The 16,957-nt window shown below is 36.7% G+C and overlaps 1 protein-coding gene across 1 annotated transcript in view; it reads right to left on the bottom strand.

The window, feature by feature from the left end:
• st3gal4 (ST3 beta-galactoside alpha-2,3-sialyltransferase 4) overlaps positions 1–11,163 on the bottom strand; it is a 28,550-nt gene extending 17,387 nt beyond the window's left edge. Inside the window, exons 1-2 of the mRNA XM_015012739.2 lie at positions 10,849–11,163; positions 2,872–2,943 (exon numbers count right to left, since the gene is read on the bottom strand). Of these exons, the coding sequence (XP_014868225.1) occupies positions 2,872–2,893 (22 nt within the window). The 5' untranslated portion in view covers positions 2,894–2,943; positions 10,849–11,163. The remainder of the gene's footprint in view (positions 1–2,871; positions 2,944–10,848) is intronic.
• Between the last annotated feature and the right edge of the window lie 5,794 nt (positions 11,164–16,957).

Raw genomic sequence — 16,957 nt, 5'->3', positions numbered from 1 at the left:
TAAACTATTTGTGGGGCTGATGTGCCAATAGATTTCCCTCCTATATCTTAACGTATTTGTTGAAAATGTCACCATGTCGTGACAGTATGGTACGAGAATATAATGAGGGGGAAGAATCTGCCAATCTGCCAATCTGTGTGGTGGTGATTTTATGTAAAAGCCTTCTATCATCGTGGCTTTTTTTTTCAGGAAGTTGAGCCTTTTTAGGTCCCCGGCTCTGAAGCTGCTACCCCAACAGATGACGTTTGAAGAGAGGACAATCTCGACAGACATGTAAGCATCTTGTTGCAAACCTTGAAATATAAGCTTTCTCCAGAAGTAGTCTGCCCTGTCCTTTCATGTAGATTGTGTCTGCTTTCCAGTTGGTTGTCCACATGGACACCAAGGTATATTCTGCAATCACCTCTACCCAGTTTCTTCAGAAATCTACAATTATCCCCTTTGTTTTGTTCACAGAGATTTTTAAACAATGAAAGCGAAAAGAAATATGTAAACTAAATCTAAGAGAGCACAGGGAGGAACAGAAGCCATAGCTTACCACCTAGTTTGTAAAATTGCAAAATTCAGAAAGTACCAAGAACATTAAATGCAGCAATTCTGATTGGCCAAATGTTTATTACATTTCCCCAACAAAAACATGCGATTGGTTAATTAGGTTCCTCTCAGCTGCCATTTTTGCTGTTATTAAATGTGTCACCATGGTGAGCCAAAACCTTCTGGGATCTTCCAGGCAGTGGTGAAATTTGAGAGTCTCAAAGACAGGTTCAGTTGGACCAAATGTTTATTACTTTCCTCTAACAACCAAACAAGATTGGCTGTTTAGCTCCACTACTTGGTTGCCATCAGCAGCGCCAAAGAAGAGAACCGAGTCTGTTGGGAGAAATTTACAGCAGGAGCAAAACACCCGTACTAATTCCGCTCACAAACATTTAGATTCCAGATAAAAAAAAAATAAATAAATAAAAAATAAAATCTGTACAGGAATTCAGAGCAAACAAACATGGAAGATGATTTAGAAGCAATGCAGACATTTTGTGGATCTCTTAAGCAATACAAATGTTACAAAAGAAAAGGCTTTGGGTAAAGGAGCAAAGCTCTGGCTGAATTAATAAATGTATTGTTATAATCAACTGGTATCAAGTTAATGATGGTTAGCTGAAAAGTTACCAGGTACATCAATTGCTGTCCAACTCTTCAGCTTGTCATTTCGGTTACAATATGCTTAAGATTATCTGTCATGCCAATAATTGGGGCGTTCTAAGATTGTCAGAAAGGGGAGATGAGGACAGAAATCGGCATAAAAATCTTGTCGCGTGAAGAGTTTAGTAGGTGAAAATGTGTAAATAATTCATATTACACTATTAAGGAAAATAAGCTAATACAATTTTGAATCATGTTTAGAGAACATTTTTAGATTATTTTTTCCTCTCCTCATCAGGGACCGTGCCACTTCAGTGCCCCCTGTGGACCAGCCACCGCTGGTTTCAAGATTTTTGCTTTTGAAGGAGTAATCAATTCTACCTAACCTAACAGAAAGTCTGGCATCTAAAAAGTGTAATCAAGACTGGTAAGAAAGTACAATATCCGAGCATAATCGCATGCAGAGTAGGCATGGCAGGTTACTGGTATACTAATGTTTTAAAAGTTTGTGGTTTTGAAACTACTGAAGTAGATTTTAAACCATTAAAATGATTTATGTTGTTTTTTTAACAGCAGGTCAGATACAGTGTCAATGTGGTTTGAGTTTTCTCCAGTTGTATGAAGCATAGACTGACACCATTACACCTCTCATATGATAGACTATTAGACTTTTGGCAAAAATTTAGCTGTTTGGAACAAATTACAGTTTTTAGAAAAACCTAGGGTCTCAGCATAGAAAGCAAAAGAGCACCACCCTTTGCTTTTATCACAGCAATGCCGTTTACAATCAGCAGTCTACAAGAGGCAGGTCTGTCAAGCAGCTGACTGTTCGAGATGACACCTGGACCAGTTAACTAGACAAAAAGTTGCAACAAGTTCTTAAAAAACTATTACTAAATATTTGCAGAAAAGTTTAAAATCAACATATGCAAGGAATTGCTACTAAAATCATTTTGACGGAAATGTTTCTTAACACAAACAGGACAAGACTTTATTGTTTGTTTTTTTTTTACAGTTGACTTTCTTTGTGTCCTTTTTGTTTAATGCAGATGCAGACGTTTAAACATAACCATCTGCAGCCGCAAGGAAAGCTAATCGCAGGCTGAGGATCGAGTCCACACAAAGGGCACTTAAAGATTATGCTGCCAGGAGAGGCCTGTGAATGGTACAGTTTGGTCTCCGAGCCTTGGTAGTTGCCAAGGAGATTAATATAAATTACTTTCAGGCAGGCCGTCAGACAGCATGTTGCTGCTGGAGCAGAGATGTTCCCGACCACCCTGGACATCGGTGCAGCAGAAACTGCCAGCAGACTTCCAAACCAAGCTGAACTGGTTCCATTAGTTTGTTGAAAAGCAGGCAACTGAACACAACTTGTCAACATATCCTGTACTTAACATGGTTAAGGTCTCCCTTACGTTTGACAACTTCTAAATAAATGTGGCCAGCCAAGGGCAACTGTCGTTTTTTCCTTTGGCTTTTTTTGACTGATGCAATTTATTCTCCAAAATATGGTCATTTAACAGCCATTACAAAAATGCTCTCTCTAATATTTATTTATTGCTTTCAGGATTTTGGTATATGGACTTGACCAAAAGTAAAACGACATGCAAAGCTGTTCTGTCATTTTAGCGTAAGGGAAAGTGACATTCATTTGTGAAAATTAATGTTAATATCCCATCAAGACAGACATCCAAATCTAATGTAATCCCAAGTGTTATAAGAAAGTCTTACTTTTAGCAGTGGTCTGGGACATCTTCACATCCTACTTAGTCTGCTCATGTCTCCACAGTGCATGATCTTACCCTGTGTGAGACAAACAAATGCAAAATACTGAGATTTACTGGAATAATGTGCTCTCTGGAAAAGAATTCTAGTAAAATCAAGTGTGCACAAAACACTTAAAAGATTTTTTGGCACTAGTGTCCTCTGTTGAACAGCAACTTGTCGGGAAACTAGGAGGAGAGAGAGGGGAAGATGAGCAGCAAATGGTCTGCAACGCATTTGGTCTACTACCTTATGTACCTCGGATCTTGTCTTTTTTCTACCGACAACTTATGTGTCAATGACCTCAAATCACATCTGACTATGTCTTGAGCAAAATGCATCTTGTGTATTTTTTTCTTGGACAGAAGATTTAGAATCCCATAAAAAAAATAGGGTTGATTCACAACTGGCCCATAGCTGCAAACCACTTTCACTGTTCAGTTTCTAGTTTTGGTTATGCAGTATGTGCGAGTGTGCTTGTTATGTTGGAACAGAAGTAATGTAATACTGGTGTACACAGAACCATGTTCTTTTTACCCATGCAGACAGCAAAATAGTGAAAACCACATGACCAGTTCAAATAACTGGTCAGGTTATTACAACCTGAAAAATGATACAGTCTTCTCAATGAGAATGAGGCCATAATGTATCCATACTGAGCAGGATATGGGGCATTGCATATAAAAAATGGGCAAATTATTAACAAGTGTGAACAGCAAGCAGCAACCTTTCTTGTCAACACAGAATATGGACAGAACCATATTATTTTTATCCATTAGTTACTCAAAGCTGCAGTCAGTAACTTTTTTTTTTATAACACATCTGTCAAAACTGTCACTATGTTGTGAAAATGCAATACGAGAGATAATCTGATAACAACCCAACTTTACAGGAAAACTATCTGCTGTTATTGGTGGCCGTGCAACTTAAACCCTCCTCTTGGCTCAGATCAGTTGGTTCTGGCAAAGCCTGATGCATTTCTGCAGATGGCAGTAAGACCACAGGGAGGTGGCAAAAATGTAACTCAGCATTAAGACAAATTGTCATAGCATTTGACGATCCAGCGCAGGTTGACTTCCTCAGCAGCACCTTAATGGTAATACAGAACCGCTCACTTGGAAAGTAATGCAAAACCTGTCACACTACCCTGATGACTTTTGTTTTTGTAAAAATCTGAAGTTGGAAAAACAATTTCTTACAATAAAACTAGAACAAAACTTGTTGAATTTTTTTTTTTTAAATAGCTCAATTTCAAAGTGATCTCAGCAACAAAGTAAATCATAAATTAATATTTAAAATTGTCTTGATACCAGTAAAATGGTTATAGATATTGTAGTAAATTTTCACCCTTACAAAAGTCACAATTGGAATTTAACCAAAAAAATTATATATAGCTCAAGTTTTTTTTTCCCCTTTTCCTGTTCTAAAATGCTGCATCACATCATTCATGTCAAATTAAATAGACAAACGGATGGCCCTATACCAACGACAAAACTCATTGGGTCAGTACTCAGCAGTCCATTTGCATTTGACATGTCTGAAGACTACAATATGCACATTTTGGACAGGGAACTGTTGTGACTTGAGAGAAGTAAGAAAGAGCCATCTATAGTTGAAACCAGAAGTTTACATACACCGAATGCTACATACTCCCCTTATAGTTGTTTTTTGCCTCAGTTTGATGTACAGTGTTTTAGCATTTTGCTGGATTCTCCGATGAAATCCTGTTAATGCAAACTTAGGTTCCTTAGAGAACTATTTGCTCTAGATAAAATGCTGATTGCCAATTACAACACATCAGAATCACACAATTTTAATTATTCCTTAAGTTAATTATTCAAACAATAAATATGCTACACTGTGAAATTCACAAATTCCTTATAGACATGTTATCCCTTTATGGAATCAACTTCTTTAAATACAAATTATAGTCTTTAACTTAGGCCATGTAGACATCTAAGACCTCTTTAAAGTTATCTCTGAAAGTACCAACAATACATTCCAGTTTTAATTAGATTGCCATCCTGAACGTAAAGTACTAGATCAAGCCGGAAGGTAACAACGGAAGCACAATAGCTTCTGAGATACAGTGTTCAAGGGCAGGCCAGACTGGGAAAAGGAAGAGCGCACAACACCGCAAGGCTCTCTGGATAGTTGGCTGAAGATGTTTGGCACCAGCAGAAAGAAATATTTAGTCGGGTCAGAAAAGCTCTTCAACAAATACGTGCTTAAATTATTTCTGTACATCTAAGGATAAGTCGAGACAGTAACGTAGACAGACAACTTGAGAAAAAAAAAACTAACACACTGTGATTAAAGAAGAGTCATGCAGCTACCACAAAATGGCACAGAGGCAGTGATCGTGTCAAAGGATCTCAGAATTTATTGCTACTAATTAATTAATCCCACTGACAGGATAAAACCATTTACATGATTTAAAAATATGAACTACTGTGATTTCATTCTGTGTACACAAAAGCTTTTAATAATAAATATTTCTCACAGACTGCTATAAATCCCACAACATTGTACAGTGTATGTTATGTAGTTGAATTTTGAGCCAGTCTGAGAAGAGCACCCTTTCACACCCTTGGCCCTACTCTGACCCCCATAACATCTGGTAATTCATGACCAGAAGTTATAGTAACTTCAACAGTAGTTCCTCTATTGAAGACAGGTTTGAGGTTAGGCCACTAGTAAGTAATTCAGGTAGCAGATTCTGCCACAGTAGCTGTGTTTCCATTAACCATAGAAATGCACAAACTGAAATTAGAAAAATTAGTTCATTTAATGGAAAATGCATCAATTTAGAAAAATCTCAAATTTTTTTGATAAATTGGTGTGCTGGAATAAGGTGGTTTATGGCTGTATCAATACAGATGCATTTCACAGAACTGCAATGGAAACAACTTTTTTGCATCACAAAAGACACATGAACAGCCAGATGTTACTACTAGCAAAAACGGTGAAAAAGACGACGACAAGATGTAGATCTATATTATATACGTTTATGGAAATAATGTGAGAAAGCATGGAAAAGTGCAAGGCACCATAATACCAGGAATAGTAAATACAGTGAGGGCAACAGGGCCTCTCACAGAGTCTCTGTACAGAGCATACCTTCCTGACAGATTGTTGTGCAGTTTATTAGATTGATTCTAAAGAGGGTAAAGTTCTGGCAAAATGCTTTAGGACTGTCATAAATTATGACCTTCAGTGAAAAGCCTACTCCAGAAAAACTCGTTCTCATCCGCCAGCTGCTATCATTAAAGCACAGACGCACAGAATAATAAAAATTGTGCGTTCTTTCAAAATAGAGGTTCTAAATATCTAGAGGATTTATAATCCGTGATTTTAATCCAGTCAAACACACTTAATCTGTTGACCACCTGACATTTTGAGCACTGTGATAGAAAAAGCTCTCACTTTGACAAACCCATGGTAACGTCTTGAAGCATCTCCATGTGACAAGGCATCTTTGCAAGCAAAAAAAAAAAAAAAAAAACTGCAGAAAGTACTGTAGATGTCATAGAGAACTTGGGCATTTGTCTCAAACATGGTACAAAATGTAGCAAGAAAGTATCAAGTATAAACGGATGCAGACCGTTTTGGTGGCTATAAACGGTCTGCATCTGTTTATACTTGATACTTTCTTGCTACATTTTGTCATGAACATAGAAGTGCAGCAAAACTGTGCTGTACTTCTATGTCAATTATTGTGTTACATAGTGTTGCGTCCTAACACTTACGCTCATCATGCCGTCTCATGTTTCCTGTTAATGATGATCTTAGTGCTTATGGCGAAACAGTGTTTGTTTTAAAGCTTGCATTTCCAGCCAAACAAATGTCATTTAAAAACCAGCAAGGGTTGGACTTCTAATGGACTTCTAATGGACTTCTAATGGACTTCTAATTTTATCACAATATTTTGTGCTACTATGCAATAATAAAAGCTAAATACTATTTGTTGCTTTTTTAGTTAACTAATGACTGCAATCATAACTTCCTAAACAAATACTGCTCTTGAAAAAACACCCTTTTGACAGCAGCCACATGAATAAGTGTGATTTGTATCACTAAGTAGACCAGTCACAGGAAAGCAATTAATCGCATAATAAATTAAAACAAGCTTAATTTCCATTTGCGTTATTCAGATCGGAGAAAAATTGTGTAAAAAAAAAAATAAAAATAATAAAAAAAAAAAAAAAAACATAAATTGGAATTTATAATAACAACAAATCCTTATTTATCATCATGTCAAAAGATAGAAGGTACAATAAATGCCCACTCATAGCAGCAACATTTACTTTTTACTGCTAAAGGCCACATATACAAACAAAATAAATGTACACATTGGCTTCACCTATAAATTGAAACGTCTTGTTGGATTTCCATTTAGCATCAGTTTCGGCTGTTATCACATGACTCAATCAGGCAGGTGGCTACATGCCTCCTTATCCATGCATGAGCCAACAAGGTCCACCAGGTATGAGGAAAAAAAACAAAAACAAAAAAAAAAACACTTCAAAAGATTCATTCCGTTTCATTTTGGCATATTCTTATTTGCTAACATGCTCGTCTTGTAATGTCTCTCCATTAAAATAAGCCGAGTGATCTATTGGAAGAATAGAGAAAGTAATTGGAATTCATATTGCCCAAATTTTAGATGTTTCCATCACTGTACTAATATGATTAAATGTTAATTTAAAATAACGGGTGGCATTTATTAATGTTATTTAACATTTCTGAATTTTTAAATGCATGTGTAATTTGTGTTTATTTTTGTTCCATTTTAGGTGCAATGGTTTTACATGTTGAAGCGAACATTTAAGTAAATAATCATACAATTTTGGCCATCAATCAAGCAGCTCTAGCTTAATGACATACTTTTAACATGCTTAGGGGAACTTGCTCTCAGTTATCAGGCTCAGGATTTTCAGGAGTTAAACTACGCTTAAGTCACCTAGTTCTGTTTTTCCACAAGTTTAAAATGGCAACTCTCTGACAAAACATTGCAACCTTTTACACCGACTTAATTTTGAGACCAGCAAGCAAAGGTAGGGTCTGCAAAGACAAAGTGCAATAAGGTGCATCTGTGCATGTAAACAAATCCAGGAACAACACTTCTAGTGATTCAGCAGGTCAATTCCAGTCACTGCTCTGAAACTCGATCAGATATTTGCTGTATCTACAAAAAAAGAAAAAAAATTATGTGATGTTTCCATTGGTGGCTCACCCGTTTCCATTGCTTTAGCTCTGTTCACTCAAACATGCCACAAAAAGGGGAAGTATCTTCAGGATTCACCATCCTCATCTACCATTTGCACTGAACAGCATGTGATTTACCCGAGCCATTATTGCTTTTGGGTTGTTGCTCAGCAAATGGTTGCCAACATACAAAAGACAGTAGGAGATTCCTTGGTTACAAGGTGTGTTTAAACCTCATTTATAAGCCTGAAGGATGCCATTTCAAAAAGGCAAGGAGCTGCTAAGCTGTTGCTAAAGCAAAATACACAAAGATGCTTTGATGGTAAATGAAATGACTTCCTGCGAAACGGGAAATGTCATAACAGGAAAGTCTCAGCAGCAGGTGAAGTTTGTTTTTGTCTTACTCTTTAGATTGTGTGTTATCTTTGGGAGAACTGTGCAAGAGACCTAATGTGTGCAACAATATGCAAGCATTTACTACATCAGTGGCCCTCAACTTCTCCCCCTCGCCCCAAGGTCCCCAAAAAAGGGCAATGACAGTTGACAGTTTACTTTGGGGGGGGGGGAGGAACAACAACACCAGTGGTTGTGTAATGTGATGCCATACAAGGGGCTGTTGCATGTTCAAAAGATGAACATTTTGAGGCCAGATTTTTCAAGTTGCACTAATTGATTCAAGCAGGAATGAGTCACTGTTGTACGGGGTAGATCATGTGCTTCAGCCGCTTTGCTGAAAAGTTCCCATAATCTTAAATCCCATTAATTTCAACATATAACAAGGCCTTCCTCATCAAAAAGCCTGCACCAACAGAAAAAGATTCCAAAGAGGAAAAGGTTTTAAGCAATCAAGAGCAAAACAAAATAGAAATTCTAAAATTCAACAATAAAGTCAGAAGAAAATAGATGTATTGAATGCCAGCAATGAAAGTCAAGCTCTCACCAAGATGATGGTGGCGCCTAACACAGCAGATGAAGACAATAGCTGTCAAATCAGGTGAAGAAGAAGGAAAAGAAACAAACAGATCTGTTTTCCAATTATGAAAAGGGATGTACTGAAATTGTGGTGTAAAACCACTACTCTATCTTGTTAGTAGTTTTTGTTTCCACTTTATCTGAGTAGACCAAATATAAACAAGCCTATCATATAAAAAGTTGTAATAAAGAAACTTAAATCTCTGAGTGAATTGGGTGGTTTATCTGAGCTAAAATTAACAACAAACTACTAATGCAGTTTTAAGTAAAGGCGTTGGCAGCTATGGATGAAAATATAAGTAATGTCACAAACAAGGTTTTTTCAGGATGTGCAGAATTTTCTGTATTAAAACAATTATTTGCATTTATTTTCTTGGAGTCGATAAGTTGAACAGAAATCATCCAGAATCCAACTTGCTGACTCCAAGTGATCCCCAGAGAAAATATGTTAACATATCAGAAACAAACAAATTGGTCTCTATTGGACCAGATCCTTATCAATACTGCTAAAAGAACAGCTCATCAATTACTTGTTCTACTAAGTTCAAAGTACGGTTTCCAATCAGTAATCACGAACTACTGTCCTACATAAGATAAGATAATTTATTAGTCTCCCATAGGAGAAATTTGTCTAGGAAGCAGGGGCAGAACTGTAGTACAACAAGCACATCCAAAAAGGCCAATAGCCATAAATACATAAAAGCATAACCACTTCCCTTCACATACAATACATATTCTACATGTTACTTTTGATCACCATCTGGACCTCCTATTGCTCTGTACAGGTGCCGCTAGTCGGCCATTTATTAGGCTAATAGAGAGTGGTACAAACAAATGTTTTAGACTGTTATACTTACACAAAGGAAGCCTGAACCTGCATGTTTAGAGGAATCTCTTTCCAGGACACCTTATTCAAATGATTGCATGATTTCTTCTGCATGCCATCAAGCGCTGCAGAAGACTGTTGATCAGCCAGTTATATGTGACAGCTGCATGTGGCAGCAAGGAAACACCTAAAACTGCAGGACAGCAGTCCTTGAGGACCAGGGTTAGAAACCGCTGCCTTAAGGGGCCATTATGGGAAGACTAATATAAAAGTAGAGATCCATCAATTTGAGTTGCATCTCTAATTAGATATTCTTCTAATATATCTTAATTTAAGACCATCTTCCATCCTTCCTCCTGTCATAGGAAGGATGGAATGTGTTTCTCAAGGGATAGTAGTTGTTTTATTTCACCACTATTTACATTTTAAGATTCTAACATTCTAATTTCCTGAAAACATCCTTGAATTATAGGTGGAGGTATTGTGGATAAAGTCTGTTTATTAGGAATCTAGGCAACGATATTTTTTTAATGACAATGCCTCACTGAACTGCTGGTATAAGTATGCCAGGGCAGACAGTCCCCCATTAGCAGATGCAAACTAAACTTTCAAAACCTTACAGCTATGGGGGGGAAAAGACGTTTTCCATGGGGTGATGTTTGTCAGTCTTATCTTCATATACAAACTCCGCCCAGCTCATTTCTGTCTAACATTTATCTATATATGGTGTTTATACCGTCATAAAATAAAACTGCTTGAGAACTGCTTTGGTTAAAAATGCGCAACACGTTAAACTGTCATGATGTGATCAAAATAAGTTGATCTTTGCTTCATCCCAAGCTCCCTATACTCCTCCAAAAAAAAAAAAAAAAAAAAAAAAGCCGTTCAAGCGACTCCTCCCTGCCCGACTCTAAGCTGTTCAAATCGATCCCACTTACCAGCGAAGCTGCTGGGCAGATGCGACCTAATCCACACAGAAGACCTTCTCCGATCTACAGCAGTTGATGTTGCAACCAAGTCCACGTTGCTTTTGTGAGCGTCCTTTTTTTTTCTCTCTCTCTGGGAAAAAGCGAATAGTCATAAAACGCACACGCCTGTTCCCTTTACATGCGATTGGAGGAAACTGTGATGCGGAGAGGACACAAAAACGCTCGTCACTTCACGAACCTCTGGCAGGCTCACACCCGGACTGTCTCATGTACTGGAAGGCAACTCTCTCTTTTAGCAGCGAGTTCCTCTATTCCCCCCCCCCCCAACCTTTCTTTTAATCGGTCGAAGGACGCATGCGCACCTAAATACACACGCTGGAAATGTGAGGTTAATCAAAATTCTTGGGGAAACTGAGCGAATCCGAAAGTCATGCATGGGCTAACATAGAAACACTATATATTTACAACAATAAATTATAAGAATAGTAAAGTAGCTTTAAGATTAACCTAAAATCTATATTTCCTCCATTTAAGCCACTGAAGGAAACAGATTATTGAAACTCTTCCAGATTAGAAAAGATGAAATAAACAGCAACATAACGTAGGTAAGACTCAAACATACTGACGTAGTTTTAAAAATTCGAAAATATGATAGAGCACAGTTAGAAAATGAGGTATAGATTTCCAGTGCAGCATTTATCAAAATACAATTTTGTTCAATGTCATCAAAAACAAAAACTAGGTTGTTTAGCTTTGTGTACATTTGGGATGATTACGTCACACGAGACACACAATGGAGCTGATCAGATGGCTCAATGTCAACAATGTGGCAAAAGAGTAAGCTGTTAACATGTCAAAATAGACTCTAAATTATAACTGTTCAGTTAATTTGAGTTTATTTTTAATGTTCTCATTCACAACAAAAATCATTTTAATGCATTCTAAAAGAAAAATATCAAATTTACAATCATACAAAAATACATAACAAAGCAAATCCATAGTGCCGACCATAGAGGGATTCCTTTTGGTGACACACAATAGACTACAATATCATCCTAAATATGATACACTTCAGATTATTTTCCCATTTAGAATAAATAGCAACGTAATTAAACCTAGATAACTACATGCAGAAACGGATTTTACTGCAGTTTGTTACAGACTTTTGAATTGCAAGAGGTTCAAATTAAGATCTTTCAGAGAGAGAGAGATCCTGATGAATCCTGAGCCAAGATGGATCACAAAACTGAAGCATATCTATATTAATCATATTGTCTTCAGAGTTTGAAATTAAATTTAATAATTGTAATGTTTTATCACATTGTGCATAGTCACCACACCTAAAATAAGTAAATAATATATTTGTGACATTGTGCTTTAAATACTTGTTTGATTTCACGGTAATGGTACTGCCAACTGTCTGAGTTCTCACTACTTTAGTGCACCTGAAGAACTCATTGCTTTCTCACTGGTGAATGATGGATTTGTTTGGTTTTTGACTTCTTCCATCAGGTGTTGGCTGAAAAGATGGTGAAACTGGCTAAACTGCCATGCATGCTGGGAGTGACTAGTGAGAGCTGACACACATGAATCTGTCTTTCTGCCAAGCAGTTTTGGCAGCAGTAGCAGGTGATGGAGCGGCTCTGTTTTAAAACATTGTTGGGACTTGAAAATAATCTTATTGGAATGGATCGAACATGGCTTTCTAAATAACTTGACTTTAAAGAGAAGTGAAGATCTGGCCATCCCAATCCAGCCTGGTCCTCTTCGCACACTGGTTTGAATAACTTTACGGATGAACATATTGTTCCCAGTTTATACTGACAGTACTACTTTGATTGCACAGTACAGCAGATTTTGTTTTATTTAATCCACTATAAGAAGCTTACAATATGTAAATTTAATCCCAACTGTTCTGGGCACGATTCAGATTTACACGACAGCTCAGACATTAATAAAGATAAATGTGAAAAAACATAAGTGCCAATGCTTTACAAAAGTATTTGCATCCACGGAACCATTTTACATTTCATCATGTTACAATGTATTTCCTTTTGAGAAGTTTTCCTCCTTTATTTCTTTTTTTTTTTTTACAAAGAAATATTTCAATTCCATAATGATAATGTAATGATAAAGTATTTTAAGAAAAACACTTTAATTTGCTTTTTAAACACACGTGATCTGCAATTATTGCATGCAAAAGCTGCTGTCATCAGCTTCCAAAATGCATCGTTTGCACTGTCCCGTATGTCACATCTGTTTCTTGACAGAGAGACACCTGTTGTGACGGGAGGGGTCTCAACTAGATTCCAGAGGGTAGATTGCACCCAAGAACAGATAAATCTTGCTCACTTCTGAACATGAGAAAAGAAACGAGAAAGAGGAACAACCTGCAGCTGTTCCTCTACCCACTTTGAATTTTGATCTCTGCTGGCAGATCCAGGCAAATCCAAACATGACGTTGGCTGAGGTATTGAATCCTTCCAGATCAGCGATCTTAGGCAAAATTGAACAAACTCTGGCAACCCTTCACATCCAGTCAGTCTTGGTACAATAAGCAGACATGCTTGGTGTCTGTTCAGTCTGATCTGTTATAACTACACAGAGAGTTACTACCTATTTATACAGGGATTATCACAAAGTTTCTCACAGAGAGTCTGTGAACCAACATTTCCGGCACAGCACTAGAATACTGACAAAGACCTTCAAAGCCTTTGAAATGGAGGAAGTTTCCATATTTATCTAAACCCTCCCTAAGTTCCAGTAGGGAACTCAGGGAGGTTCCCTATTCGAGCACAAAAAACCTCACATAAATAACTGAAATAAACATTTTTCTCCGTGCATATACAAATGATTGGAAGAGACTATTTTCTCAAATTCCACTGACACCCTTAAATTATGCTAAGGTTAAACTTGATCAGTTTTAAAGAATGCAAAGTACTCTTTAAGTTCCAAAGAATATTTCATATCCTCAGAAACAACAACAACACAAATAATATGCACCTGTGTTATGAATTATAAAGGTTTCTAAAAAGAAGAGACATTGGTGGTGTTCTGTGTCAGAAATGTCCAAAAAGAGAATAGCTGTTGCGTGCTAGTTGGATTAAATATGGCTTAATCTACTACTCCACCAGGCACTCACATCTTTTATTGTTTCTCATCTGTCCATCCATCCACGCTCATTGAGAGAAAGCTCATATCAGCTGCTTCTATCATCCTTTCAGACATGATCAAGACTTCATGACAATAAATGAGAGTTGTAATTTTGATGGATTGTAGATTAGGAGTTTGACTTTTTATCTCAGATCTTTCTTCACCACAATGAACCGGAACAATTTCCTAACTCTTCATCCAATCACTGATGAGTAAAACACCAACAAACTTGAACTGCACTTGCTGTAAAGAAATACTCTCCCATCTGGAGGGGAAACTGTTTTTTTTTTTTTTTCTTTTTTTTTCCGGTTGAGAACAATGACCTCGTGCAACCGCTCAAATGGAGATTAAAGGTCATTGTTTGAAGACACACACAAATCATGAAATCATCGGCAAAAAGCAAAGATCAGACATTGAGGCTCCCAGTCTTACACCCTCCTGTCAATGACAACTACATGGTTGTACATTTAATTTCAGAGTCTAGTCTAACATTCACACAAAAAAGCCCACGCCCACAGCACACACTGTAACTATGTTGTTTATTATGTTTAAACCTGGTTTAAACATAGTTTATTTAACTTATGAGTAAAATAAGTTGTTTTTCATCTTGTTCCCTAATGCCAATCTATACAAGACAGTTTTGACCTGTAACAGCAGATGTTGCTACGGTTAATATAGCAAAAATGCAAGTAATTTGTTTTTTGTAAGTGTGCTATAATAGATTTTAGAATCAGATAAGGTACTCAGCAATTTATCAGTTTGCAACAGGACACATTACTGAATTTAAACAGTATCTTAAATTGAAAAACAGTCATATTGTAAGACAAAATGTCTATGAAAACAAAAAAAACACAATTATAAGTTGTTTAAATCAATTTAAACAGTCACTAAGTTGGCTTACAAGTGAAAAAGAATGTGAAAATTTTGACCTTTAACACTAAATATGTGTGCAGCTTTCTAACATTGCAAAGTTGACAAACTCACACAGACTTCTGCTTTTTTATTTTGTTTTCATGAGATTGTCCAGAATCGATAATTAAATCCTGATACAGAGGTTACTTACCTTTTTGTACTAAATAACAAAAACGAACAATTAAATATAAATTGTGGAAGAATACTGCAAATTTAGGGAATTAAAAATGAAAAATGAAAAACAGTAAGGTAAAGTGCAAAGCTTTCACAGAAAAGAAAAGGGAAGCCTCTATATTTCTGTTGTATGTGTGTCTCTTTCTTAATTGTAAGGGATCAAGATTTGCGAAAATAAGGGATATAACTGTCTTATTGCAACCTTTTCCTCACTGTTCCGTCCTGGAAACAAGTTAATGGGAACAATCAAATGTCAACCAAGAAGGTTGAGTCAATATTTCAAAGAAAAAAAAAACTTAGTCAAACCTATGATTGTTTTCATTATGAGCACACAGAAAATGGCCCTAAGTGATGGCTGCTGTGGAGATGGCCCTGTAGTGTGGAAAAATCCTTTAATAGAATATGGCGACAACATTTCAGATCAGTTAAACATAAGAAAATAGGAAAAAATATAGAAAACATATTACAATAACCTCACAAACAACAATCTTTTGGCATAGAAAATGCAGGGTAGTAAAGTCTTCACATATGAATTTATCAGTCGAACAACAGTGCACCGATTCATTCTGTATCTCCTCCCTGGTGGTAAAAATTTAAACAAGGCCCAAAGTGAATCGCTGGCGTCAGCACTGATCACTAAGATTGTCAAGAGAGATGCCAGCAATTTTCATATAATTTTTAGGAATACTTGGCAAGCAATTCATATTCCTGACTGAAAGTGACCCATGCCAATCAATAAGAGAGAGTAATGATTGGCATAGAAAGTGGTCCCATCACTTTCTGTGTGCTCCTAATGAAAGTTATGTTTACTAAGACAAATCCAAAACACTTACATCGCACAAATAAAATGGGAACTCATTTTCACGCAAAACAGCAGCTTCGGTAAGAACGAGAACACAAAAGAAAAGCAAAACAGCAAATCAAGTAAATGGAAGGATCTGGCGAGTAATTAATTTAGTTTTTAACTTCTCAGGAGGTATTCAGAGACATTCAGTAACTGAGTACAGTGATCAGATTCAGAATAATATACAGCAGGAAGGAGACAAGAACTGGAAACTTGGGAGAATCAACGAGTGTCCAGGGGAACTAAACAGAATAAAAAATAATCTATTAAATTTAGGTTAAGGACCAAAACCAGTGCTTTAACAACTGATAACAAAGAATAATATATTCCAAAACTAAGAAAAGCAAATAATCTTTATAACATTGTGACAAACTTAGTAATGATTTCAATCCAAAATAATTAAAACACAAAACCATACATAGATCTCAGATGATGATCGATAATGCATCTAACAATTCACTGATTCAGTGAATTATCTAACCTGCTTTTGAATGAACCCTACAGTATTTTTACTCACGTCTGATCTTGCTCATTGTGGAAATTAATGTTCATCACCAACTGAACATCTCCCTCATTATCTGTGTTCTCACTGATTTGGCGTCCAGTAGTCTACAGGAAATGTGTGCACCTGCTTCCCGTTTTGCTCACAGTGAAATTTCTCATATAGTTACACAAGACGATAGGGGCTTTCCCACGCTGAATATGTTACAGTTTCAATGTATATTCCAACAGCAAAAGTGTTTGAAAGTTCTGTTGCATGTTGCATGTCTCGGTCTACCTCAGTAAAATTGATACTCTTTTGTCACAACAAAAAACGTCAAGGAACGAAACCATTTCAGTCAATTTTAAGTCGATAAATTCAGGCAGAAATATATTTTTTGGCATTTTATGACAGGTTCAGGTTAACAGTTAAATACATTTTAATCCAATCAGAGGAGCTCCTGAAGTAAGGAAGAACTATGACTGGAAGAAAACAGAGACCTGAGGTACACAAAGCAGTTACGATGTCAGTTATTAGCTTGTCTATAGTTTGTG

The sequence above is a fragment of the Poecilia mexicana genome, unplaced genomic scaffold (assembly GCF_051168715.1).
Source record: "Poecilia mexicana isolate PSO_F unplaced genomic scaffold, ASM5116871v1 scaffold_13, whole genome shotgun sequence".
Lineage (NCBI taxonomy): Eukaryota > Metazoa > Chordata > Actinopteri > Cyprinodontiformes > Poeciliidae > Poecilia > Poecilia mexicana.
Note: the sequence above shows the minus strand (reverse complement) of the source record. Positions and strands in the feature narration are given on the sequence as shown.